This window comes from Telmatherina bonti (assembly GCF_933228915.1).
Source record: "Telmatherina bonti genome assembly, chromosome: 24".
In the NCBI taxonomy this organism is placed as follows: Eukaryota; Metazoa; Chordata; class Actinopteri; order Atheriniformes; family Telmatherinidae; genus Telmatherina; species Telmatherina bonti.
Genome location: NC_136633.1, coordinates 22,774,291 through 22,801,464, shown reverse-complemented (window position 1 = coordinate 22,801,464; position 27,174 = coordinate 22,774,291). Strand labels below are relative to the sequence as shown.

At 42.5% G+C, this 27,174-nt stretch overlaps 2 protein-coding genes across 2 annotated transcripts in view; both read left to right on the top strand.

The window, feature by feature from the left end:
* Nucleotides 1-20,386, top strand: part of LOC306773998 (R3H domain-containing protein 1-like) — a 63,062-nt gene extending 42,676 nt beyond the window's left edge. Inside the window, exons 15-26 of the mRNA XM_079263963.1 lie at nucleotides 1,064-1,330; nucleotides 1,735-1,874; nucleotides 2,158-2,286; nucleotides 4,546-5,020; nucleotides 9,453-9,610; nucleotides 10,931-11,064; nucleotides 13,979-14,082; nucleotides 16,074-16,255; nucleotides 16,663-16,804; nucleotides 18,662-18,759; nucleotides 18,841-18,925; nucleotides 19,497-20,386. Of these exons, the coding sequence (XP_079120089.1) occupies nucleotides 1,064-1,330; nucleotides 1,735-1,874; nucleotides 2,158-2,286; nucleotides 4,546-5,020; nucleotides 9,453-9,610; nucleotides 10,931-11,064; nucleotides 13,979-14,082; nucleotides 16,074-16,255; nucleotides 16,663-16,804; nucleotides 18,662-18,759; nucleotides 18,841-18,925; nucleotides 19,497-19,756 (2,174 nt within the window). The 3' untranslated portion in view covers nucleotides 19,757-20,386. The remainder of the gene's footprint in view (nucleotides 1-1,063; nucleotides 1,331-1,734; nucleotides 1,875-2,157; nucleotides 2,287-4,545; nucleotides 5,021-9,452; nucleotides 9,611-10,930; nucleotides 11,065-13,978; nucleotides 14,083-16,073; nucleotides 16,256-16,662; nucleotides 16,805-18,661; nucleotides 18,760-18,840; nucleotides 18,926-19,496) is intronic.
* Nucleotides 20,387-20,622: 236 nt separating this feature from the next.
* On the top strand, nucleotides 20,623-26,513 carry rbm43 (RNA binding motif protein 43). The gene is made up of 3 exons (XM_079263946.1): nucleotides 20,623-20,923; nucleotides 23,819-23,913; nucleotides 25,216-26,513. The coding sequence occupies exons 1-3, from the start codon at nucleotides 20,740-20,742 to the stop codon at nucleotides 26,365-26,367; spliced, it is 1,431 nt and encodes a 476-aa protein (XP_079120072.1). The 5' UTR covers nucleotides 20,623-20,739; the 3' UTR covers nucleotides 26,368-26,513.
* The last annotated feature ends 661 nt before the right edge of the window (nucleotides 26,514-27,174 follow it).

Sequence of the window (27,174 nt, the reverse complement as noted above, 5' to 3'; positions counted from 1 at the left end):
TGAGATTGCTCCACAATTTTAAGAATGATTTTTTTTTTTTTTTTTTTCCACCTCCGTTAAAAAAAATCCTTTTTTTTTTTTTCCTTCATTATTCTTTTTACTTGTGTTCTTGGGCATTATAGTAGCAGAGTGATGATCTGGCCTACTGTGTTGTTTCTTCATAATTGAAATCAAGAAGCCCTATGAAATATCCTATAAGTGCTAAAGTACAACGAAGAAATCTCCATAAAGTGACAGGAAAATATTGCTCAAGTACTGCAAAGATGTCACTTAACAACCACAAAAAGCGACCTTGAAAGCTTAAATTACCCCTAAAGCTTATATATCACTAAAGTACAGCTAAAGCACTGCTGAATTCAGCGCTAGATTTGCTACAATATTACTAAAGTACTGCAGAAATGGAGCTAAACTACTGCAGAAATGGAGCTAAACTACTGCAGAAATGGAGCTAAAGTACTGCAGAAATGGAGCTAAAGTACTGCAGAAATGGAGCTAAAGTACTGCAGAAATGGAGCTAAAATATTCCTGAAATGGAGTTACAGTATAGCTGAAATGGAGCTACAGTATAGCTGAAATGGAGCTACAGTATTGCTGAAATGGAGCTACAGTACTGCAGAAATGGAGCTAAAATATTGCTGAAATGGAGCTAAAGTAGTGCTGAAATGGAGCTAAAGTAGTGCTGAAATGGAGCTAAAGTATAGCTGAAATGGAACTAAAGTATTGCTGAAATGGAGCTAAAGTAGTGCTGAAATGGAGCTAAAGTATAGCTGAAATGGAACTAAAATATTGCTGAAATGGAGCTAAAGTAGTGCTGAAATGGAGCTAAAGTAGTGCTGAAATGGAACTAAAGTATTGCTGAAATGGAGCTAAAGTAGTGCTGAAATGGAGCTAAAGTAGTGCTGAAATGCAGTGAAAGTACTGCTGAAATGCAGCTAAAGTACTGCTGAACTGGAGCTAACATACTGGTTTTTCTGTGGCCAGCTACGTGATCAGGACTTAAAGGGTTAACTCCACACAGTCTAGACATGTGGATGATCCTCCATGTTGTTCGGTTCTTCCTCAGGTTCGGAATCGTGCAGCAGCGTCGGGTCCTCGTCCAGCTCTCTGTCCCGCCCTCAGCTGTCTCTCCCAGTTTCAGCATCTTCCCGCTCCAACGTCGCCAGCGCACCCTTAATCCACCCAGACACGAGAGGCCCCGCCCACCCCGACATGACGAAGGGCGTCCCTCTGCAGCCGCCAGCATCGGCTCCCAACGCAACCAGTTTTTACGTGTTGCCCCTCGAAGCCTCAGGGATTCCACCCGGCAGCGTTCTGGTCAACCCGCACACAGGTGGGTGGTGATGTGTCTCATTACATCCTGGTCACTTTTCCACTCTGGTAGATGTTTGTTTCCATGAAAAATTCATGAGTTTGGGACAGAATTCCAGCTTGGCCCGGAGCTGCACTCGGCTTGTCTGTCAAATTATTAGTCAGACTAAAGCACGCTGATCAAGATGCAGCGAACAGATGGAGCAGATCTGTAAATATGCATCATGGACCGAGCTCACAGTTGTGCACTTTTGGTTCGTGAAGCAGTCTTTAGAAGTTGCCAGGGTTGTTCATTCCCGACGATTCTCCTCACACGGACCAGATCTGGGCGCGTCGCATCATTCCACGTGTTTCTTTTTGTCTTGTTTGTCTGTAAATTATTAACAAAACACTTCTTTTTTTATGTCGCATGAATGCATTTAACAGGCAAGCCTTTCATCCATCCTGACGGCAGCACAGTAGTTTATAACCCGGCTGCTGGCAGGATCCCTCAGCAGGGGAAAACTCCACCACAGCCAATCCCTGCTGCTTCACAGCAACAGCCAACCAATCACCTCCACTCACAGGTCAGCACGCCAGAGTTTATTCTTTCACTTTCTCTTCCAACTAAAAAAATCCTCAAGTAAAGCCGACTAACTTTGTGTTGTAACAGGAGCAGACAGGATTGACCAACACTAAACCCATCCTATATAAAATCTGACATTTTAACCCTTTTCGTTTGATAAAATGAGTAATTTAAATGATACATATTTGGGTTTAGTGAGCAGCCAATCAAAGCTCCTGCTAGTGTCCTTTATCCAGTCTCATCTCCTGTGGCTCTGTCAATGTCTTCTTCCCTTCCCTTCTCAGCCAATCTGTCCTCCTCTTCAGCCGTCCTCTGAGCCTGTCCACATCCCAACGGTTTCTTACCCTCTTCCTCCTCCTCCTCTTCCTCCTCCTCAGTTCCTGCCCGTCTATTCTAACCAACAATACACAGTGGTACAGAACTTCTTTCTTCCATTTTACTGTTATTCTTCCCTCCCTGCATACATCACTTATTTTATTTTATTTTATTTCATTTTATTAATTATTTATGTATTTATATTTATTTATTTTTGCTATTTCATTTTATTATTTATTATTTATATATTTATATTTATTTTTGCTATTTTATTATTTTGTTTTATTTGATCTTTTATTAATTATTTCTATATGTAAATTTATTTTTGCTATTTTATTATTTTGTTTTATTATTTCTTGTAGCATCTCTACTTTCACCCACCTTGTATCTATGTGCCTTTAAATAAACCTGTTAATAATATAATATCAGTTGTGTGAATGTAAACATCTGCTGTTCAGGTTTTTGTTTGGTTTTTGGGTGGAAAGGTGCACTTAAATCCAGCAGGAGCTGCTCTCCACATGTAGCTTGTGCATTCTCTTAACCTCATTTCTGACCTGGTTTTAGTGAACGACGTGCCTCTGTGGCTAATTATGCCTGTGGAAAGTTCCATTAATATTTAATTCATCACCAGATGTTAGCCTTGAATAATCCATGACTAAAAACATGACTTTTCCAACAACGTGTCAGAAATGACCTGAGCCAGTCGACTTTACTCCAGGGACGTCACCATCATAGATATTCTTGCTGGAATTATTATCAGAGGAATAATTCAGATTATTACACGTTAAATAATTTCACTTCCATACAAATGTTTAAAAGCGCGTAAACCCTGGTTATAGGCGTTCAAGTTCTTATTTATTTCTATATTTAGATGTCAACAAAACGACAGAAAAAAAGAAAACAGAGCCTTTCCATCTGTTATCGCTCAGAGAAATTCTAACTGGAGCGTCTTTCTGGAAACTACATATCAAAAATACTTTACGAAGAGGAAAATCATCTAGCTAGCTTTGACTTCCAGCTGTCCTTCAGCAGAGAAGCTGCTGTCTGACACATAAATAATAAATATCTGGAATTAAATATGGTTTCTTCATAGACCGTTACACACTGACTAAATAAAAGATCCACCTCATGCCGAATGTTTAAAATGATAAATATTAATGCTGCTTTAAGTCCAACTCATATTGTACATATACAAGACACGATAATATTTATCGTAAGTTAGTTTCTTTTAAAGATGAAACAACTGAAACAAGCGATGTTATTGAAATTGAGGAATTAAAAGAAGCACAAAGCAGAAAAGTCTTTGGTTGGTTTTGTCTTTGTTTTATTTTTTTTTAATTGAACACACATACAATAACTAAAAGTTACAATAAACGTTATCTTCATTTAACCGGTTACTTTGTCGTATGAAGCTGGTTGTTATCCTGCAGGGGGGGAAATTTATTAAACGTTATCTTCATTTTCTCTACAGCTGTTGGTCGCATTTTCTAGGCTAGACATCAACGACGTCAGATTTTTCTTCACTGAAGTTTGTTACATAATCCACAAACAAAAACTTTGTTGTTCATCTCAAAGCCGTGAAGAAGAAGTTAGTTTTGATTCAGTCGGTTTTCACAAGCGTGATTCGTGACAACTGAAACACGGGGATTGAAAAATACGCGACGTCGTCAGTTTTCAAGGCGGGGTTGTGAACGTAGCGGCATCCGAGTCGTTACCCTTTGAACAATTTGTTAAATTGTCACCACGACAACTTTCCACATTGACCACGCCCACTGAAATATCCGACCAATCACACAGCAGCTCTCGGAGCTCCACCACAAGTAAATTTTACACAAGACGCAGCCGCAAGATGTCCTCAACCACATTTTTTATTGCGGCTTGCTCTCTTCTTGTGGAGTCTCAGTCCATCAGTCGGACGTTGTATGACTACGTTTTCATTCCCAATTACGATCATCTGCCGATATGGTTCAGACATGATCTTTTCAGGAAAGTGACGATATTTTATGATTTACGATTAATTATTCGTAGCGTGCAGCGGTTAAAGTCTTAATTGTTAAAATAAAAATAACAAATAAATATGAGGCATTCATTCTAATTAATGAAGATTAATAACAAATAATATAAATACATAAATAAAAGCAAATAAATTAATAAAAAATACAAAAAAAATTAGATATTAAGAGTCGGAATAAGCCAGAAGTGGCGTCTGAAATCTGACATTTCCAGTTTAAACTGGGCAGATTTAAGGCTTTTATTTTCTAACTTTATTTTCCACCGTCAGTCCTTCATGTGTCTTCATCTCTGATCACGTTTTATTTCCTTCTGCTTCAGATTCTAACAGAAAACTGTCTCCACAGCCTGAAGCCCTCAACGCCCAGTTCAGTCACATGACTCTGTCGCAGCAGCCGCCCAACGACGGCGGATCTTCGGCTCCAGACGGCCGCCACTACCCCGCCATGTACAACCACCATCAGTCCCCTGTGGTCCTGCAGGGACCACCTCCCCCTCCGCATCAGCAGCAGGTCACCAGCTACGTGGTGGCAGGGCCGTCGGGGGGACACCCGGGGATACTGCAGGGTCAGCACGTCCCTCTCCCGACCCCGAGTCACTTGTATCCCGGCTCCAACTCTGGGGCCGCGGCCTTTCCCGGAGCCCAGCCGCTCCTCCAGCAGCACGCCTACATCCAGCAGCCGGTCCAGCAGATGTCGACGTGTTACTGCTCGTCGGCCCACCATCCACACTGCTCCGGCCAGCAGCAGCAGCCGTACCGCCCCCCCATCAACCCAGTGCCCTATAACTGCCCTCAGAGCCAAAACCTGCCCTTGCAACAAGGTACGCACACCTTACAAAGCTTACAAAGTTTTACATAATCACCTTTTTTTTTTTTTTTCCGCCTACGGCTAAAAAAAAAGTTTTTTTGCAAACAAACTCATTATTTCTTCCCTCCGAGGTCCACGCAGAGCTCTTTGATTGCTATTAAATCCAGTTACAAGTCTCACGCTAGGATCCCGAGCATCACAAATTATTCAAATAAAGCTTTGAAACATTTTCTCACATCTGAGGACAAATGAAAGGATGTTTTAACGAGAAAGCGTCCCTTGGCTTGGTGTGGTTACAGAGAGGAGCCTCGCCTCGCTGCGTTGGCGCCAGTCACACACACTTTGAGCTTTCTGGATGTCGTGTGTTTGTTTTGCCGTCTTTGTTTCTTCACATGGGAGCTCCAGCAGCTGCCGTCTGACTTCTCCAGCGAAGGACGAATGTTCCTGTCTGTTTCCTCGGTGTGTGTTTGTTTTCCGGGCTCAGATGTCTCCCCGGGAGTCCGTCCACCAGATTATTCTGTTTCAGTGTTTTCCTCCTTCGCTGCTGGAGTTGAGATTGTTAGCTCCTGCTACAGAAACACACATGCTGCTGCGTAACTGGATGAAATGTTACTTAAGTTGTGGCTTGTACCAGCACACACACACACAGCTGAACATATGTCTCTGTAAGTGGCTGCGGCACTATTCTGTCATCTGCAGGCTGAAAATGTGGCTTCCCTGCTGGGGGGTTGGGGAATAGGCAGCGGACAAATGAAGCTGACCTACAAAGACAAAGAACAGCAATTATTTTAAAGGAAATGGCAAAAAGAAAGAAGAAGAAAGAATGACCACGGAGCCTCATTTCCTCTGGATTGTGCTTTAATTAAAGAAGTGTGGATCTGTGACCATGGAGAGGTGAAGAAGATGCGTCTTTACAGATTAAAAACCAGTCGACATTAAATTCCTAATATCTACTAATATACTGATATAATATATGTAAATATTAGAATTTGGACTTTAATGAATTAATTATGATTAATTAATTACAGAAAAATGAAAACATTTAGTTGCAGAGCGGAACGCTTTTCAGCCATCAGTTTCCTGGTACGCCGATTACACCGGTGTACATGGCCGACATCCGCTAAAATCGTCGCACATTGGCATAGCACGTAGCTACATTTAGCTGTTTTTCAGACTTTTCCTCAAACTCTCCACCTGATATTGGAAACTTTTTAACATAAAAGCACGTGGAGTTTACTCTCCATTAGCGGCGGCTGCGTAAGCCCCTCCCCCTTCCAGAAGAACATACTAGAAGCTTGGTCCTCACACGATATCTAGCTTCAGGCTGAAATCAAAGCTTGGATTTTTGTTTTTGTTTGCTTTATTATATTTTAAAACTGCATTTTAATTTAAAAAACAGAAACACTAAGTTTTTTCCACTTTAATTGGTTGCATTGATGTGCTTCACCTGTAAAAGAAAAAAAAGTCCCTGATGTATTTTTAACCGCATTTTAATACTTTTAAGGTTTGATTTTTTAATTTAAAATATTATTGTGAACAAGAGGTAAACATAGTATCTTCCATAAACTGAATTACACCAAAACAAAACTTTTATTAAAAGATTACAAATGAATCTGCATGTGAAGCTGAATTGATCACGAGGAGAAATTTTCTAAACTTTTTCATGATTCCATGAAGCTCCTTCATAGTTATATCCCAGATTCACGGTTGCGAAATCATCCGTTTCTCCTCCAGAACAACCTCCAGGTGCAGCTTTAACCCTCTGTGGGACTGTGATGGAGGCCATTCTGGTTTTCTGGCTTCTCGTCAGCCAGTAGGTTCTCATCCCAAAGCTTCGCCGACGTCGGATCCAGTATTTCCAGGCTCCTACATCCGACAGCTTTATTAATCCCTTTGGGAGAACATGAAGTTCCATCACACCCACCTCCGTTAGACTCTCATGAAAAGAACACAACAGTGTGGAAAAAAAATGAAAGTAAGGATGTTAAAGTAGCATTTCTTTTTTTTGTTTTTGTTTTCAACAACTCAGGTGTTTCTGTCTGTTTCATCCACTGCTGAACTTCAGGAGGACACTTGATCGCCATCACACACACACGTCACACACACACATCGTCGCCCTGCTTTTTTTGATGAATTAGCTTGAGAAAGTGTAAAAAAGCCGATCATCAGAGGAAGCGGATCACAACGATCCTATTTTTATTGTCCAAGTCTGCCGTTTTCCTTCGTACCGGGTGTCTGATGTGCTCCGGTTACAGTTTCAAACCGACACGGTTCAGTTGCCGTTCAGAGCCAGTCGGAGGAGAAGATACAGTGTGGTTGTTCTCTGTACGCAGACTGATAAAAGTCCAACATCTAGACCCGGGAGACGTTGGATGCACCAGTGCAACCATGGAGCTAGTTACTCTCTGGAGCCTGCATAGTCCTTTTTTATTTTCCCATTCCTGCAAATAAGCTTCTACTGAAGCCACAGTTTGTCCTCCGAACTCACCATGTTCCTCCGTCTTTGCCCTCCTAATAAGCATCCTCAGCTTCCTCCAAATGTACAAGGTTAGCACAAATATGCACAAACCCACTTCTCATAGCTCCTCCCGTACCTCCCTAACCCACTTAAAATGTTCAATATATGCGTTGGATCTCACAGAGCTTACTTTTCGCTACTTCCATTGATAAAATAAGGTGTGATAAGACTTGATACAGACTCTGATTGGCTCCGAATTTATCCCAGATTTGGTCGGATTTGACCTTTTGGGACTTTTCAAGCAAATGTCACATTTTCCATTTTGACTATTTCCAGAATTTCTCCATCATGTCAGCTTTAACCACAAGCTGGAGATGGATTTGCTGTCAGCAGCTTTATATTCCTGTTTGTTTTAAAGCTTTTAAAGTTCAGGTCCATCTGCGTCCTGGACTTTGCTATAATTCTGGTTCAGTCTGGGGGTTCCTCCTTGTCTACAGAAACACACAGGTTGCCCAAAGAAAGAAGAAATGAAATGTTACTCAGCTCGGAAAAACGTGAAAAGCTGCGTCTGTCTCTAAAGCATCAGTCTGAGAATATCGCTGGAGAACCAGAGCAGCTTTTGTCAAACCCACCCCGAGTGTTTGAGCTGCGCCTGGAGGCTGCTCTGCAGGAGATTTGTGGAAGACAAGGAAACCCTGAACGTTTACGGCTCAGAAGCTGCAGCCGATAAAGCCTCTCCATGTGGCCGGCGCTTTTCCTCCTTGTGGCCGGCGTTCAGAACCCGGCCCAGGGTCCTTTGCTTTGTTTCAGAAACTTCTACAACTGAGGTTTTGGACTAAGCATGCTGGTCTACAGCCTAAAACCTTGAACTAAAGTTAATAATTAGCAAGTTCAGGATATTTTCTTGTTGAGCTGGTGAGAATTTATACCGATGAGATGTATTGCCTGGAAAAACAAGGCAGCATCATGAAACAGAATTGAGAAGAGGATCGATGGAAAAGGTGGAATTCGTGGGGAAATGCTGGAGTGGAGGAAGTGTTTGGAGCCTGAGTGGCGGGATGCGGGGCCGGGACGCTGTCTGAGAGGCCTCTATGAATCTCACAGTGAACCGGTCTCTTTTTCAGCCCCTCACTTCTCACCCACAGGAAAACATGGCGACTTCAACGCGAGCTTGGACGGACTACTAAACAGGTGGCTGGTGGGTGGCGGAGTCTTAATGTAAAGCAGCGGTCAGCTTCCGCCGCTATTTCTGTTATTAATTTAGTCCGACGGAGGCGAAGAAGTCAAACTCGTCCCTGGTCTGCTGCCTGCAGCAATGGAATAATACAGGCTGCATTTGATCCGATGGTCATTTCATGCTTGGTTTGGGAGTGAAGGTGGGAGGAGAGGGAGGATAAAAATAGTCCTGCCTGCACGCCTCCTTGTGGAGCTCTTTCATTGTCTAGTTGTACTTTTCTCCCAGAGCGGCAGACTGTAGAGACACCTTCACAAAAGGACGTCCTCTCCTTTTGTCACTTGGATTACTGTGTGTGTCACAAGGGAAAGTATTTCCAAATGTCTCTCTTTGTCACCTTGACATTTAAGTGTCTTTACCCCCCAGCCTTCCTGCTAGGAAAAAGCGCCGCCATTTTAGCCCATTTGGAAGAATGTGTGACTTTGCGTCTCTTGTGTGTCGCCGTCTTCAGCCCACTTAAATGGCTTTTTAATAAGTACTGTCTGAATTGAGACGTCTCGTTGAAGTGAAAGCTTTTTTTTTTTCTTCCCCTGTAGAAGATTGGCCCGGCCTCCGCCGGCGAAATCAAATATATCGACTTTCTCATTCTTCCAAACAGCTCGGCCTCCAGTGTTCTCGCTCGACTCCATCCAGGCTCAAAATGCCTTAACAATCAATCGCATATTTCCCACTTTAATGTAGGAATAGTGATCATTATTACAAGTGTTTTTATTGTAGTAATGGCCATGTTGTGACTTTCTAATTTCTCCTCAGTGCACCAAGCTGTGATGGCAAACCCAGCATCCAGCTACCAGACCGTAGTGGGCATGCAGCCAACGTCCAGCCTCGCTCTCACCGGCAACCAGCAAAGCAATATGGCCAACCAGATGCAAGGCATGATGGTCCAGTACCCTCCTGCGCAGTCCTATCAGGTACTTTGATGATGGGAAGCTCGGATTAATGTTACATTTGCCAAAAACTGAGAAAAATATTTTTATTTATTTAGAACCTTTCAAGGTCGAGAGTCTCTATTCAGTTTTTCATCATTAGGTTGAAAAATAGTCATTCATCCAGCTGAACCCATTAGATGCATCATGGAGTTTCCAAAAATATTTAAGTAACAGAATATTATCGATATGATGAGAATCATGTGTAAATTATTTTGGTTTATTGATCACCTTTTACATGCAAGTTGCTTTGGATAAAAGTGATAAATGGTTGAATGACAGCAGAGAAATTACTTTAAACATGTTTCAAAAGCAGAAAATGTTTTTGTAATGTTTTTACATTTTTATTTAAAATATTTTAGGTGTAATAAAATTTTAACTTCATTAAATGTTTCATTTTTTATTGTTATGAAATATGTTTTATTACAATCTAAATATCTTGAAATGTATTTACATTCTCAATATTATTTAAATGTTTCTAATGTATCATTTCAAGTGTTTAAAAAAGAAGTATATATATATTTATATATTAACATTTTTAATGTTTAAAAATATTAAACAAACATTTCCAATTTATTTTTATAGCTTTCTAATATAGTTTGATATATAGTTCTAATATAATTTGAAATATACTGAACCTTTTAATATATTTCAATTTGATGTATTTGTATTTTTTGAATATGTTTCAACAAAAACAAATATTTTAAGAAGCATTTAAATCTGTTTTTATTCAGAATGTTTTTGGTCATTTTTAGGGAAAAAAAACTAAATCTTTAATTATTTTATGCTGTTTTTCTTCAGCTCTTTTTAAGTTTAAAATCCTAGATTTAGCAGACATAGGAGAAATACCACACCATAAACTGGGACGAGGAATTGGACTTTCCACCACATCACATGATTATCCAGAAAGATGTGAGGGGATCTAATGTAATCCGCAGCCTAATGCACCAACACAGGGTTTCAACCATCCAGCATGATGATGATGAACAGTATCAAAGATCAGGATGAATTCTAACATCAGTATAAGGAAATATTCTCCAGCATCACAGACTGTTTCAGTCCAAAATCCAGACTGAAAATGATCAAAAATGCTCTTTGCAGGAAACGTTGAGTCCTTGTTAATAATGAAAAGTGCTGCACTTGAGACTATTGTTGTTGTTTTGTTCACTCAGCAGCAGAAAGTGTCAAAAAGCTGCTTCACAAATGAAGAGTTGGTGGTTGAGCTGCGCAAAAAGCAATAAATGTGTGATAAAGCGATAAAACGAAGGAAAATGTCTGTGTTGTGTTTTTTTTCTCCCTCTGTAGCAGGTTTCGGTGCCGCAGCAGACGTACCAGCAGCCAGTGCTGGTGTCCTGCCAGCCAGGACAGGGACCGGTAGCTGTAGCTGGCATGCAGCCCTGCTACAGCCTGCTCCCCCCCAACCAGCACACCACAATGAGGTACATCTCCCCCCCCCACCCCCCCCACCCCCATTACACCCATTACACTCACACATTTCCTTTATTCATATTAAAAGAAAAAAAAACATGAACAGACTGGAGTGTTCAGATGAGAGGACAACGAGATGCCCTGCTGCTGCAGCAGAACCCAGTTTTAATCTTTACGTTATGAGTCATGTGTTAAACATATATGTAATAAGTAAAAGTTTTTGATATAATTATCGCAATTAGAGTCCAACATTTACTGAATTTGTGTGTATTTTCAGCCCTCTGCTTAAAAATGAGTTTATTCTGCAGCTACAAGGTTTGTTTCTGCACTTCTAGAGTCATTGTAAAAGATATGTAAATATCTGCAAATGGAAATGGCACATGGCAGAATCAGACTTTCAGGTTTGACTTGAAGAACAGACATTTTAGGATGAATATTTCTGAAGTGATGAAGCTGTAGCTTTAAGCTCCTGAACAATATGTCAACATTATCTCTGTAAAGTCAGCTGTGATGAAGCTGAACACAACAAAAGATGTTCAGGTGGTTTTTAGTCCAGTGTGGTACCATTAAGTTTTAAAAGGTTCTTCCCTTTATCCTGACAGTATGTTTAATCCGTTTGCTGAGAACCGCAACCCACATGGAACTAGCTGGAGTTATCTGGTGCAATGTGAAAAAATAGCATTTGTTTCATTTAGCTTATTTTTTTATCGCAGCACAAAACATCCAAACTGTGTGAACAGTGTCCACCTGTTGGACGGCTTTTTTCTAGTATATTTATACGATGGGATGTTTGTATCATTTAATAACTTGCCACTTAATACACAATAAGTTTAAAATCTCTAAATAGGGCTGTGATGATATGCTTTTGTTCCGATTCGATTCCGATTTCTTGATGCCGATTTGATTTAACAATTCTTCGATATTGCTGATTTTTGTAGACTAAAAACAAAAAAAAATGTACAAAACTTTTTTTGCTAGTCATTTTACTTAATTTCAATTGGGGGGAAAAACAACACAGTAGTCAGACCATCATTTGGCTGCTATAATGTGCAAGAAGATAAGTAAAATGATCAATAAAAACAAAACAAAACAAAAAAGTCAGATTTTATAGTGGATTATTTCTTTAATAATCTTTAATAAATAGAAAACAGAAAATGTTAGCTTTATTTTTATACATTATTCACATTACATCAATATAAAAATTTAATAATTTTTTGTAATATATCAAAATAGATTAAATAAAAATTAAGAATTTAAAAAGCAGCAGCAGTCAAGTATTATATGTTTTTAAAAAAAAGTTTTTGTTATTGAATCGGGCATGAAAAGGTCCAATTGTTTTTATTAGAAAAGTCCTTGATGAATATATATCATAGACTATATATAAAAGATGGGCGGAGCCTCTGTGACGTTCTGTATGTTTAAGGAGCTGAATTAAAGCTCATTGGATGGTTCCCACCGTCACGCAGCATCATGCATGTCGTCTCTCCCTGAAAATACAAATATGGGCAAAGAGGTGGAGCTGAGAGGGGGGCGGTGAGCGTCATGGTGGATGATTGACATCTATGAAATGCCAACCTGCCTGTAGCTCAGAGCTAACCAGGAGCTAAGCAGCTAACAGAGGCAAGCAGGCTAAAGCTAAGTCATGCTGTTAGCCATCCAAAACTGTGGTTGTTCTAAACTCTGTCGTCTTGCAGTAGGATATCTACCTGTCAATCAAAAGGTCACGCCCCTAATTATGCCAAATTTCTCAATTAAATTAGTTATAAATGGATTTTATTAAGAAAATTCACTCCCCCCACAGTTGAAGGTAAACCTGACCTCTTAAACCTAAAATGTTTGTTGTACCAGGTTGTAAACATGTTTATTTCTGCTGTGAAGTTGGTCTTTTTAACATGGGAGTCTATGGGGTTTTGCTCTGTTTTGGAGCCCCTAGTGGATGAAGGGGGAACTGCCATTTTTGCCCCTTCCGCATTAGCTTCACTTTTTACCAGCGGAGGTAGCTGCTTGGTATAGATGTGATGCAGTTTGATTCACAAGATTTTATTTAAATCATTCATTTATGCCACTTTTCTTATTTTTATCAGCTTTTAAATATTTAATCATGACTTTAAATCTTTGTTTTTCCCAAATAAAATATGTATTAAAGGTGTACAATAAAGGATAATGTTTGGCCTCATTGCTGCCATATAACAAGTTATTTTTCATAAGACTTGGGATTAATGTGACAAACTCAACTTTTCTTAATGTCATTTTCTAAAAGCTGAAAAACCGTCTGAAAATCCAGTTTTCAGTCCGTTTTCCTCGTGCAGCTGACGGGTCTGACGAGTGAATCCTGAGTTCAGGTCGTCTTTGTTCACTGGAGGAGGAAAAAGATGAGGGTCGCACCACACTGCAGCCTTTTCCTGTCTTTCCTCTGTTGGTCTGAAGCTCCTCTCATTATCTCTGATTGATAGAACTGGTGCACAGAAAGCCAAACATGTAATTAGTTTCTACCTTCGTAGAGCCGGTCCATATAGCGGCACTGCTGGGACCATGGTGACAAACACATGAACGCCGCCGCGTTCGCAGTCGTCACCTGCTGGAGAACGATGCGACACGAGAGGGGAGGGCACATTCTCATTGTCCCAGCTGTGAAATGAGGCTGCTTTAGTAGGGCAGTCAGCGCTGGGATGATTTATGCAGCAGCATTCGAACAGCTCTGTCTTCTCCCACGAGGACCGACTGTCCACCTGCAGCCTGCTTTCTGACCAGCTGGAGACTCGTCCCTGCAGACCGCTTGCTTACAGAGCTGAGCGCCTACTTTCCAGATGGGCTCGAAGTTAGATTTCACATTTAATACCCAACTGCAGGTGTACCTTATGTCTGCGTTTCTATAAATCCTCTCCTCCGTGATGAAAACCTGGTGTGTTTTGTCTTCATGTGCAGTTCTACAGTAAGTTTCCTGCCCGCCCCGATGATGGAGCAGCTCCAGTTCCCCCAGGCTTCTTCCCCCTGCGTCTCCCAGCAGCATCCAGGCCAGCAGTGTGCAGGTACGCAGCCTCACGCCTCCAAACTCATCCTGATCTACAGTAGGAGCACGCAGTAGATCCAGATTATTCTCTTTTTCTGACATTAGCCGCCCTGGAGATCCCCCATCACCGCCACGCTCTGACATTCTGTGTTTTTCCTTCATCTCTCTGCATCAATAACTCACGTCTTCATTCCTCCGTAGCCACGACGCTGCGCTCCATAACGAAATAATCTTCCCCGGGTTTACTTTGCCTTTGTACGCACATCAAGCCGTGATTAGATTTACGCTCCGGGTTTGTAAAATGAAGGAAGGCCAAGCGAGGGTGGCGAGGTCCACAGAGGTTGGATAAGTGAAAGTGATGTGCGCCAGCGCCTCTTCCTCCTGAGCGGGATGGAGGCGTTTGCCTCTGCAGTGCGGCTTAATATCGTACGATATGAAGCGGCGTCTGTAAAATGTCCCTTCCTTTGCACGTTTCCTGGAATCTGAGAAAACGCTTCGTGTCCGAATCGCCAGCAGAATGAGTCCCTACAGCACCTCCTGTTGTGAAGGAGGGTCAGGGAATAGTGTGGGATATTCCTCCTCCTACGTTGAGACTAAACTCGTCCGCACCACCTCGTTTTTAGATAATAAGTTCGTCCACACCTCGTCATACACATCCATGCCGTTTCTGCGTGGAAACCGGTTGTTTGCGAGACATCGGAGCATCTTTTGTTGCAGTTTGTGACATTCTGGAACCTTCTGTTTTTTTACGTCAACGTGAAGTCTAGACGGAGCATCTCAAAGACCTGAGACGTGCATGAGACACGTCAGGAGTGGTGCTGTTAAAGATAGTTCCTGGCAATTGGTTAAAGCTGCGCGACGATTTGTTCGGCTCCAAACTGCACCAGATCCTCCGTTGAGAAATGATTAAACACGTAACTTACCAGGACCGATATGCCGATAACATCACTTTGATGTTTCTTGATCTAGAACAGGGGTCTCATACTCCAGTCCTCGAGGTCCGCAATACCGCAGTTTTTTGTTTCCCTGCTCCAACACACCTGGATCAAAACAAATGGCTAAATGCGAACTTCTTCACAACGACCCATTCGTTTCAGTCAGGTGCGTTGGAGCAGGGAAACAATGAAAAGCTGCCGGATTGCAGTCTGAGGGGCTGCCTCCCTGCTTCAGACCAGAGCTAAGAACTGGACCATCTCTGATGTGTTCGGTTTGTAAAAATGGAGCCGATTGCATGAATAAGTGGGCGCCATAGCAACAAGCAGCATCTTGAGACCCACAGTCCAGTCTGCGGGTGATGAAGACGAAGGAGATTTCCAGGTTTAGCTCATAAAAACTGCTCTAACAAACTCCAAGATTTCAGGTTCTTCTGGCATCGCTGAGCAAACCAGTAAGAAAACCAATCAGCTGATCTCCAAACCCCCGTTTTATTTCCAGTTTGGCTGAAAAGATTCTGCCTTTGGCGGCTAAAGGGACGAGACATCCTGTCTAAAGGACAGGAGACGTAACAAACAAACCCTCCGTGTCTGATCTGGCTCGTGGTTGAGTCTCGGTCCAGAGACCCAGGTGGGGCCGGCTCCTTGATAATGACCTTTATTATTCATGCCTGATTATGATGGGAGCGCAGCGGAGGGGGCCGTCGTTCTCCAGCCCGTCGGTAATGAGGTCAGCTGAAGGTCTCGCGGCGGCCTCACCTACAGCGTGACCGGTAAACACTTTTAATTGGCGAGACCGGGGCCGGGAATAATCAGCGGATTAAGTCCAAATATCCGCTGTCCTCGTTACTGTGTTCAGGAATTACTCGATAAGTCAGCGGCGGCGTGGGCCGAGCCGAGTTATTATGAGCTAAAAGTAAACAGATATTAATTAAACGCAGATTTAAATGATGTTTTTGCTTCATGAGTCACATTTATGTGTCATTAGATGAATTTGGAGTCGTTGAAGAGGATTTAGCAGGAAGATGGAAAGTTTTTCCACCAATGAACTCTTTTGTGTTGCCTTGACTTGCTGCAGGATTGTTGCCCCCCGCCCCCAGCGGCGGCATGGTGATGCTGCAGATGACGGCGCACCCCTGCCAGCAGCCCCGAGCGCCCTCCCCCTGCCAGAGGAAGCAGCCCAGCCACAAGCACTCGGCCCCCGAGCACCAGCGGAGCCGCCGGCCGGCCGACCTGCCCCCGCCTCTGAGTACCACGCAGGTACAAACCGACAGAAAACACCACATTGCTGACGTTTAATTAGCTCCGTCGAGCGTTTTAACTGGACCGCCGCAGCGTCAGACGGAGAACTGCTGCGGCGGCGAGTCGAGACACTCACAAGAAGCAATTTAAAAGCTAATTTAGTTTGACGCAGGTTTGAGGATTGTCGCCTTGAGCCAGACTCAGCCTTCCCGCCGTTCCAAGCAGGTTCAACGTGGGTATAAATAGACCCCTGAAAATGAGGAGGAAATAGTCTCCAGCATCGGGGTGTAATGGTACATTAGTGGGACTAATGTGGATGGGACATTAAAGCAATGACTCGAACAGCGCAACGACTTGAAATAGTTTGTTTTTAAATGAAAGTGTTTGTGTTCTTCTCTTTTCTTTCTTCTCTGTGTTGTTTGTAGAGCAGCCTGCCCTCGTCCCCGGCGCTTACTCCCTCGCCGTGCCAGCCGCCCAGCATCAAGGGCCTCCCAGCCGGCATCTCGCCCATGCCTGTCCTGTCCCACCACCCACAGCTCCCTACAGCCTTCTGCCACAGTGGACAAGGTCAGAGGTCATCTGGCCTCCGCATAGGATTTGTGTTCCTGCACATTTATGCTCAAGTCCATACAAGTTAAATTTACACACACATTACAAACGGCCCAAACATGAATTTTTGACTTATTTTACCTTCACAGACACGATCGTTGCATGTTAAGACGGCTCCTGTTCATACAGATCGTTACATAAATGTGCATGAACAAAACTGGATTCACACTGATCAGTTTCCGAGTGCAGAATGAGTTTTTAGACTCCTCTCACCTTGTAAGCGTGGTGCGTTTAAGTGCTGCTGGAAAACTGGAATATCTGGGTATTTAGATTTTCTCCTATAATTGGTTTGATGGTTACATGGATGGATGGTTGGGTGGATGGATGATGGATGGATGGGTAAGTGGATGGATGGATGGATGATGGATGGGTTGTTGGAGGGATGATGGATGGATGGATGGATGGATGGATGATGGATGGGTAAGTGGATGGATGGATGGATGGATGATGGATGGGTAAGTGGATGGATGGATGGGTGGATGATGGATGGGTAAGTGGATGGATGGATGATGGATGGGTAAGTGGATGGATGGATGGGTGGATGGGTTGGTGGATGGATGGGTAGGTGGATGGGTGGATGGATGGATAATGGTTGGATGGATGGGTTGGTAGGTGGATGGATGGATAATGGTTGGATGGATGGGTTGGTGGGTGGATGAATGGATGGATGGGTGGGTAGATGGATGGATGGATGATGGGTAGATGGATTGATTGGTGGATGGATGGATAGATGGGTTGTTGGATGGATGGATAGGTGGATGGATGGATGGATGAATGATGGGTGGGTGGGTGGATGGATGATGGATGGGTTGTTGGATGGATGGATAGGTGGATGGATTGGTGGATGGATGGATGATGGGTGGGTGGGTGGATGGATGAATGGATGATGGATGGGTTGTTGGATGGATGGATTGGTGGATGGATGGATAGGTGGATGAATGGATGGATGGGTTGTTGGATGGATGGATAGGTGGATGAATGGATGGATGGGTTGTTGGATGGATGGATAGGTGGATGGATGGATGGATGATGGGTGGGTGGGTGGATGGATTGGTGGATGGATGGATAGGTGGATGAATGGATGGATGGGTTGTTGGATGGATGGATAGGTGGATGGATGGATGGATGATGGGTGGGTGGGTGGATGGATGAATGGATGATGGATGGGTTGTTGGATGGATGGATGGATGATGGGTGGGTGGGTGGATGGATGAATGGATGGATAGATGGGTTGTTGGATGGATGGATAGGTGGATGGATGGATGGATGAATGGATGATGGATGGATAGGTGGATGATGGATGGGTTGTTGGATGGATGGATAGGTGGATGGATGATGGGTGGGTGGGTGGATGGATGAATGGATGATGGATGGGTTGTTGGATGGATGGATAGGTGGATGGATGGATAGGTGGATGAATGGATGGATGGGTTGTTGGCTGGACAGATTGGTGGATGGATGGATGATCTGTGTGTGGTTAGATTGATTGATAGACGAATAAATTGATTATTTATCTTTAGATCTTTAAAAAGATCAGGCGGCATCCAGGTGTCCCATCTCCCCAACAGCATTTAAACGCACCATGTGTAAAACTCTGCATGCATGCAGTTTTTCCGTCCACATCAGATGACTTTTGCACACGTATGTAACTGTTTACATGCCTAGAAGCCCTAATGAACAGGAAATGATCTTATTTATGATTTAAAACTAAATAATGTTCATGTTTGTATGTAAATCAGAATTTCCAATCCCCAAAGTTACACGTAACATACATGTAGGGTGACGTGATGTTTATTTCTGTCTGCTTGTCTTCAGGTGAAGCGCACTACTCTCTACTGGGCCAGCCTCTGCAGTACAAACCCTCCATCAGACCCCCGCTGATCCACACGGCACACATGGTAACCAAACACCAGGTAGGACACACACACATCCTCACACGCTCTACGTCCAAATCCTCCTCCTCTATCCTGAATCCATCCATCCTGTCTCCTCAGGGTCCTCTGGGAGTTTTGCGTGGCGGTCAAGGGAGGAAGACCAGCAGAAAACCTCTGTCTTCTGATCTCAGTGTAGGTGATGCAGGTAATAGGAAGCCCAGAGGGAGGCTGGACGATAGCAGCGGGGTCGAAACGTGCCTCTTTTACCTCGTCAGAAATGGAAACTCCTGCTGATATTTGACAGTTTAGCAGATTATGTAGACTAGAATCACTTTTTTTATTGTCAGATTATTGCAGCGCTGTGTATTTGTTGGGGGGGGGGAAGCATCTGTTTGTGAATGTAAGCAGAATAAAGTACAGAGCAGGCAGAAATCACACCTGGCAGAGGAACCTGCAGCCCCGGCAGTATTTAGCCCTCAGAAATGTGCTGATTATTTCAGATATAGCGCTGCGATTTCTTTGCACTCAGTGAGATTTCTACATTATTCAGGCGCTCGTCAACATTTCAATCAGTGGGACTCGCGCGCGCGCACACACACACACACTCGCATTTGATCTGACAGTCAGAGCGAGGCTGTTTTCAGCCAACATGGGTTTGGCCGTCCTGGCTCCAAGCGTCAAAGCTGACAGCACTGGGTTATCTCAGCCTCCCGATGGTGCAGGTCTTTTTGTTTACGGGCTCCGGCGCTCACGGTGCCGTCTGTCTGTGTCTGCAGTGAGCAGTCTGGAAACACATCCTCCAGAGGGGATCAGCTGCACGGACTCCCACCCGCTCCTGGCGGAGCTCCGCAAACGGAGCGAATCGATCCAGCCCCGGTCGAGAGACGCTCCCAGCGGACACCTGGCCTCATCACACCCGACCGTTGCCATGCTCCCCTCCAGACAGCCCACCCACAGCGGGCTCCGAGCCCCCTCTAAACTCAGAACTAGCGCCAGACACAAAGAGCTGCGCGACTCAGACAAAACCGGCTCATAGCTGCAACGTTCTGGCCCCGAAGGAGCGCCGCGCGAACGCACATCCCGATCACCTGCCTCTGCTGCCTCAGTCTGGATTCTGTCCAAATCAAAGCATCAAATGTTTGAAGTATGAATGTTCACTTTTTTAGTTCTGATTTGTTTTATCTTTTTTTTTTTTACATCCTGGTCAGCAGGTCCGTGCACCAACTCAACTTCATAAAAACCTGCAGTTGCCTCCAAGTTCAGCGTTCATATCACTCCAAGTATTTTTGTTTCTCCTGCTTTCATCATGAACATCAGCTGGGTCATCCAACTGGGTAGCATTTATCTCATGGTTGTCGTCGGACGACATGCTGCAGCAGAACTTGTACAATGTGAGCGTGTACGATAAGAAACACTGAATAATGGATATACTACCTGAATTATTTAAAGTCACCGTTAAACACAGTGAATGTTGCATTTGCACTGAAATGATCAAGATGGAGATTTGACTGGTATCAGACAGGGCCTGATTTTTTTTTCTTTTATTAATCCCTCATACCTGTTTGTTGCACTTGACCAGGCCACTTTGTTTTATATATTAAATTAAAATGTTTATATGCACAAGAAAATGCAAACGAGTCTGTTGGATTTGGTTTGGTTTGTCTGGACTTCGGTGTGAATGGTGTGGTTTTTTTTTTTTTTTTTTTTTATTCTTAATTTATGTGTTTTGGTTGATGATAATAAATGTTTCCAGCACAAGTCTTGATACTTTTTTCCCCCCAAAAAGCTGGTATTGCTCGTGTGCGCGCAGGCGCAGAAACTAGTCCATGCCGTCAGGCGATGGATAAACAGCGCCACCTGGTGGTCAAATGTAAACACTACAGCGCCTCAAATGGCGTGAAAGTGAAACTAGTTAGGATCCGAATTGTGTTTATAGCAACCGTGTTATGAACGTGGTTGGAAAAGACCGCGGTTAGCTGTTAGTCTTGATGCCAAGTGGGCGTCATTTTGGCATCCATAATGGAAACCAGCAGGACGGTGGTCGTGTCCGGCGTCCCCGATGTGTTACCCTCAAACAGGATGGCAGACAAGCTGACTATTCACTTCCAAAGTGTGAAAAGGAGTGATGGAGGGGACGTGGTTGGGGTTCAGTTCCCCGTCGACATGGAAGGAGTTGCGTTCATCACTTTTGACAGAGCGGAAGGTAAATATGCAGCTAAAATGAATCCGATGAAAGTTAATATACTAGACCAGGGGTGCCTCGAGATCTACTATCCTGCAACCTTTAGATGTAACCCCTGTCCAGCACAGCTGAGTCAAATAGCTGAATTCCTCTTTTGCAAGTCATTCAGCTCTGCAGAGGCCTGCTAACGAGCCACTTATTTGATTCAGGTGTGTTGGAGAAGGGTTGCACCTAAAAACAGCAGAACGGTGGATCTCGAGGACCGGACTTGGGCACCCCTGTACTAGACTGAGTATGGGCCGCATTAAACGTTAAAATTATGTAATGTATGTGTTTTAAGGTGGTTTTTAACTGTCCGTATTTCGATTTACGAGTGAAATTACGTTTTTTAAAAATGACTAAACATCAGTCGAGATGATGTACAAGTTTATACTTTGTAAAATGCGGTACATGTATATAATTTATAGAAACGGAGGGGTAACCTTTATTAAAACGGAACCAAACAAACAAACGTAGTTAGTGAAACTTTTAACCACCTTAAAACGCTTCCAAAGTTTTTCTTTATCAAATTCGTGCAATATTTGACAGGAAGTGACGTCACGTTACCAAGTTTAAAAATAGCCCAAAACGTCGACTTTACGCAGACGTTAGCACGTCGGAACAAACGTTTGCACGTATTTTTGACGTACAACGGTTGAAACAGATGTAACTTTTACAAGTTTTGTCAAAGTTTAGGTCATCACAGAAACACATTTGAATAAATATTACTTCCACTCCTCCGTTTTGTTTAATCATTATTTGTAGAGTTTATCAATAGGGGGGACGATATAAAGCCATTAAAGGGGAAAAACTTGGGGGGAGCGACTATTTTCTTGAAAGTGTTCTTCAGCATCCTGTTGAATTTTGTATCTGTGCGCCTGAGCCCCACACTGATTGACCAATTTATTAGATACACCTGTTCAACTGTTTAATGCAAACATCTAATCAGCCAATGAAGCGGCAGCAACTCAGCGTGTGTTTTCATGTAAACACGGTTAAGACGTTTGAAGTTCAATCTGAGCATCATCAAAAAGGAAGGAAGGGTTGTTGGTCTGAAAAGTGATGGGAAGTTTGGTTCTTTTCAAAGATTCGTCTCTTTCGACTCAGCTCTCTTAACTGAACCAACTCTTTCAGCCTCCAAGTGGTTCTTCATGTAGTTTCACTCAGAACTTCTGTTTCAGTCTAATTTCAAATTAACAATTAGTTTGTTTCATAGTTAAGACATTTTTTGAACATATCTTAAATTTTTTATTATAAAACAGTAACATTTAATATTTTCACCAAACAAAAAAATTAAACACAGAACCACACCAAGTAAATAAAGCACATAAAGGCCAAAATCGGAACATTACGCCACTTTAGACTGACTAATTCCTCCATTTTTATACTGACACACTTGTCATTTAAATCTATGTTCTGTTTACCTGCTCTGTACCATTACACTCCTTGTCCTCTAAGAGGCCCTTCCTTCAGGTGTGGGCCTCATCTTTTCTCTAATGGAACTGACCGCATAGCGCACCCATCAAAATATTTTCCCGCCCCTTCTAAAGATCAGCAATCTGTTTTTCTTGTTCACTACAATGAGTTGGCTCGGTCATGATCAACACATCACTAGGAGCGAGTAGTTGAGAAACTGCAGAGGTCCCTGGAGAATGGGCAGACTGGTGGGAGGTGATAGAAAGACAACAGAAAGTCAAATCAGAGCTGGTAAATGATCATTGTGAAGAGACATCCATTCGCACCATTTTGTCAGGAAAGGTCTATAATTACCTCTCTTCATGACTATTATTACCTGGTTAATTTTAGCTTTGTTTGGCTTAAACCAGTCAGATATGTATAAGAAGGAAACAGATGAAGAAATAAAAATATAAAAAGATAACCGTTATTACTGAGAATGACTGAATTACAGCATAAAATATGGTCAGACTGATGCTCTGTTTCAACATGCTGACACATCTGGTTGGAGGGAGTCTGGCAGATCCCAACAAATCACCCAACTCAGACAAATTTCCATACATTTTTTCTTATAGAAAGATCGGATGCTTACATTTGGTGATACATTTTAAATTGGTGTCAAATTCCTTCCTGCTCTGCCTGAAGCAGAGCTGGCAGCGGTCATTATTCAGAAGCAGCCTCTGAATGAGTCTAAACTCTCCAAACTGCTGTCATGCCCTGAGGATATTAGGAACCCACACCTTCTCAGCTGCTTCTCCTCATCCTCCTCTTCAGTAACAGTAATGCCAGACTTTTCCCCTGACAGTTTGACAGATACATCCTGCATCCAAGTTTTGCTGCTGGAAAAAGCAGCTACTTCCTCTAAGTTTTGCAACTGGTTTTAGTTAGCCGCCCATCTCTCCTAACTAATGGATCATTGTGCATGTATTGTGCGGAACTTTGGTCATCCTTATTGTTGTTTGTAAAGTGCTTTATAAATAATTTGCTATGGTACTTTTGATACCCTTTTAAAAAGGGAACAGTACTGGAAAACTTCCATTTTTCTGTCAGCAGGGGGAGCAGTTGTACCCAAGTTTATATGAATTTAAACATAGAATTTCTCTAAGATTAATATTTTCTAAATATGTTTGATACAGAACAGCGTTCCTATAACAACAAGGAGATAAAAATGTTAAGCATGAAGTAAAAGCACCATCGAGAAGAGAAGTCACAATGCTTGAAAATCTGTTTTCTGGGCTTTATGGGTCATATTTATCTCATATCAATTATCATGTCCGCAAGTTATCAATGAACTGATCTTACCTTTGATTATGTCTAAAAAAAATTAACATTATTGTTAAACATGTTGCAAAATGCCCTGCCGATCTGTGTGGAGGAGTCACGATGGCAAACTTGATAGAAACCAGTGCAAACTTTTCACAGATGCAGAAAAAGTGGTGAAAAAGAAGCAACACATCTTGATTGACGATGAGTTTCAGGAAAACTACCTCCTCACTGTGTTTCCCTTCAGCAGAGATGTAAGTATGGGCATGATGTTGGTTTCCACCAAGGGGTTCACCTCAGGGTGGAACAGTTTGGTAAGCCCTGATCTTTGTTGCATCTCCAAAACAAACTGTACCCTAACCTGCCAGGCAATATGGTTGAGCCATCTTATTGGGTTTGTTTTGTTAAATTACGATTCGGGATGCCACCATTTGATTATAAGGACTTTTTCCACAAACTGTTTACTTCCCCCCTGAGGTTTTCTTTTACTCACACTGGCTACTCCATTAAATCAAATGATTAAATTAATTTCTGTTATGTTTTATTTATGTTGAGCCATAAATAAATCCAACACATATTAAACATATTTTTCATTTTATCTTACATTTTTCCTTGGAATCTTCAGGAAAAATGTGTTTGAACAACTAACTGGGCCGAAGAGAGCTGCTGTCACATGTTTATAGTTTTAGTATGAGATTTTATTTGGCCTTTAAACAGCTTCCATATGCAGTAAGTCTTGTCCAGGTCTCTTCTATTCTCATGTCCATAAAAAACAAAATGCTGCCTTCAAACTTGATGAGTAAATCTCACAATCTGCAACAGCAGCTGCAAAGCTAGCTGCTAGCTTCCTGCTGTTTCTGGTGTTTACTGGTTATTGCCTGGATACTTTAGGAGGACAGACTTACGGCCTGCTGCCCAAATTTTATGACTTTTATGTTCCTGCCCCAGTTTCTGTCATTTAATTATTATAAAAAATAAGTTTTGAACATTTACAAATCATAATTGTTTGACACTTATTTTATTATAGTGAATCTATTAAATTGTAAATCAGCCCACATGTCGTAGGCTGAAGAGGGGCTGATAGGTCGAATAGTTATGTAAAAAGTATGTCATAGCTGCACCAAATTTTCCTTGAATTATATTAAAGAAGAACGTGACAGAAACCAAGAAGGAAGATGGTGGGCATCGAGCAGTCCTTTCGTCTTGGCATGTGGCTTTAAAGCAAAATACCCACCATATGTTTAAACATAAAGATGTTCCGGTTCATATTTTCTGCCGAGCCACACAGGAAAAGGCCATTCTTTAGGCCAATCAGTTAATTGCAGTGTGTCAAGCTCCATCCTTTAGGGTCAGATCTGTAAGATTGGAACCCCAAATAGTTGATCTCAAAACCATTTAGTACAGGTCAAACTGGATATTTTGTCACCCATCCTAATAATACGCACTGACTTGGACCTCTGGGTGGAAACAAGACTTTAGGTATTTATGGACTCTGAAGCAAAACAATTGAGTTTCATTAGGTAAGATGCTGACTGAGATGTGATCCTGTCCTTCAGGTGTTTCTGTACGTTCCTAGAGCTACAGTGGATCTCTCCGTGTTCGGCAGCAATCAGGCGTCACTGATAGACAGTCTACAATCAGCCCACAGATCAATACGGTTCAGATCTTTGCCCCAGGAGGGAAAAGCCGCCATTGAGGGCCCTTTTTCTGCCATTAAAGCCCTGAGAGAGGACCTCATCGAGAGGGCCAGCTGTCTACAACCCTCGGCCCAAAGCCCTGCCGTCCAGCACTACAGCAGTACCAAACCTAAACAGGAACCACCATCAGTCAGGTCAGATGAGCCAAGAGGAGTTCAAAAACCAAAGACACAAAGTAATTCCTCAAGGCAACGAGTTTCTGATGACGGCTGGATGAGAAGGAGCTTTTCAGATGAAAACAAAGCCCTAAAAGCTCAGGGCAGTCGTCACATATCTGCAAAATATGGAGGAACAAAGAACAGTGTCAGACAAGTGGTTGGGGAGGAAGCCAATGCAAGAGTTGGGTCTTCGTTGTCGACCCACGACCCCTTCCCTGTAGAGCAGAAATCACACAAACAGCCAAGAGAAGACCATTTGTTAGAAAAACACAACATATCTGGTAGGATTTCAGAAGCCGAGACCAGACAGACGCAGCATTTAGGCTCACACTACAACTACACTGATTGTATGAGCAGCTACACCTCAAAGCTGAACGACTCAGAGGACACCAGAGGTCTCCACCAGGGGGATTTCGAGGACATATGGGTCGACTTGTACACATTCAAATATCTCCAGAAATTTGACAAGAAGGAGTGGGACCGGTGCTTCAGGGGTCTATCGAAGGACATGTTCAGTTATGTTGAAAGAGGTGGCCTAATGAAACTATTGCTGACTGAGAAGCAACCAACCGAAGAGGCCTTGAGGATCCTTGGGGCCACCTTGGAAGAACTCGACACTTTGATGGATGTTTGTCAATCTCTTCTACGAGTTCACGAAATCCCTTACAGCAAGCCAGATAAGCAGAGGCTAACTCGGATCTGCGAAGAGGTGAACTCCCGGTTAAGTAATGTCCTTTACATTTTTGAGGATTCCTGCATTAAAATCATCGGCCCCTCAGAAAGTAGTCATCTTTTCTGTCAGAGAGTGAAAGAAAAGATGGCTTTGCAAGGGATTCCTGAGGATGCACATTAAAGAAAAGATGTCATTTTATCTGTGACCACAAGAGGGAGCAATGACTTCAACGTTTATCTTGTCAAAGATACTGGCATTAAAATATGATCAGGTTATTATTTCTGTTTTAATGGGCTTGTAATTAGAGCGCAGAAATAAATTATATCCTATCCATTACATATCTCCCAGACATCTCAGAGCAGTGCATGTTTAGTGCTTTATTAAATTAAAATGATTTTAAAAAATCTTGCTCTGTCTTGTTTCTATGGTGATGTCTGTTTCTGTCTTTTGCATGAATTAACCTCCTCACATCTTATTAAGATAGAAGTCTAATTAAAAACTTCTCAAAAAGATCATCTAGAAAGTCAAATTCAGCAGGTTTTTTTTTTATATATATATAAAAGCTCCAATTTGCTCTCAACTTACTATCTATGAAAATGATGGAAGTCCTTGGCAACCTTTTTATCCCTTTAAAAGGGTGCGAAACGGTTTTTCCCATACCTGCACCAGGTGTTTCAGCTGTTACATGGTTTATGTTTGGATTGGTCAGACAGGAGGCAGGAAAAACTCACAAACAGAACAGTTTGATGTTTGGAGCAGTGTGAACTCACACTCTGGTCCACTTAAAGCCCCGTTTACACCAGCGGGTCAGTACGAGGCAGTTTGGTGCAGTTTGATTTGGTAAATCCTGATTTCCGTTGCATTCCCACAACCAACTGTACCTTTACCTGGTAGGCGGCATATCAGCTGGATAGAGATAGATGCGTCTTTTATGTAATAGCCTTGATGTCATAGCAGTGCAACATTTTCCTTTATTTATAACAATGA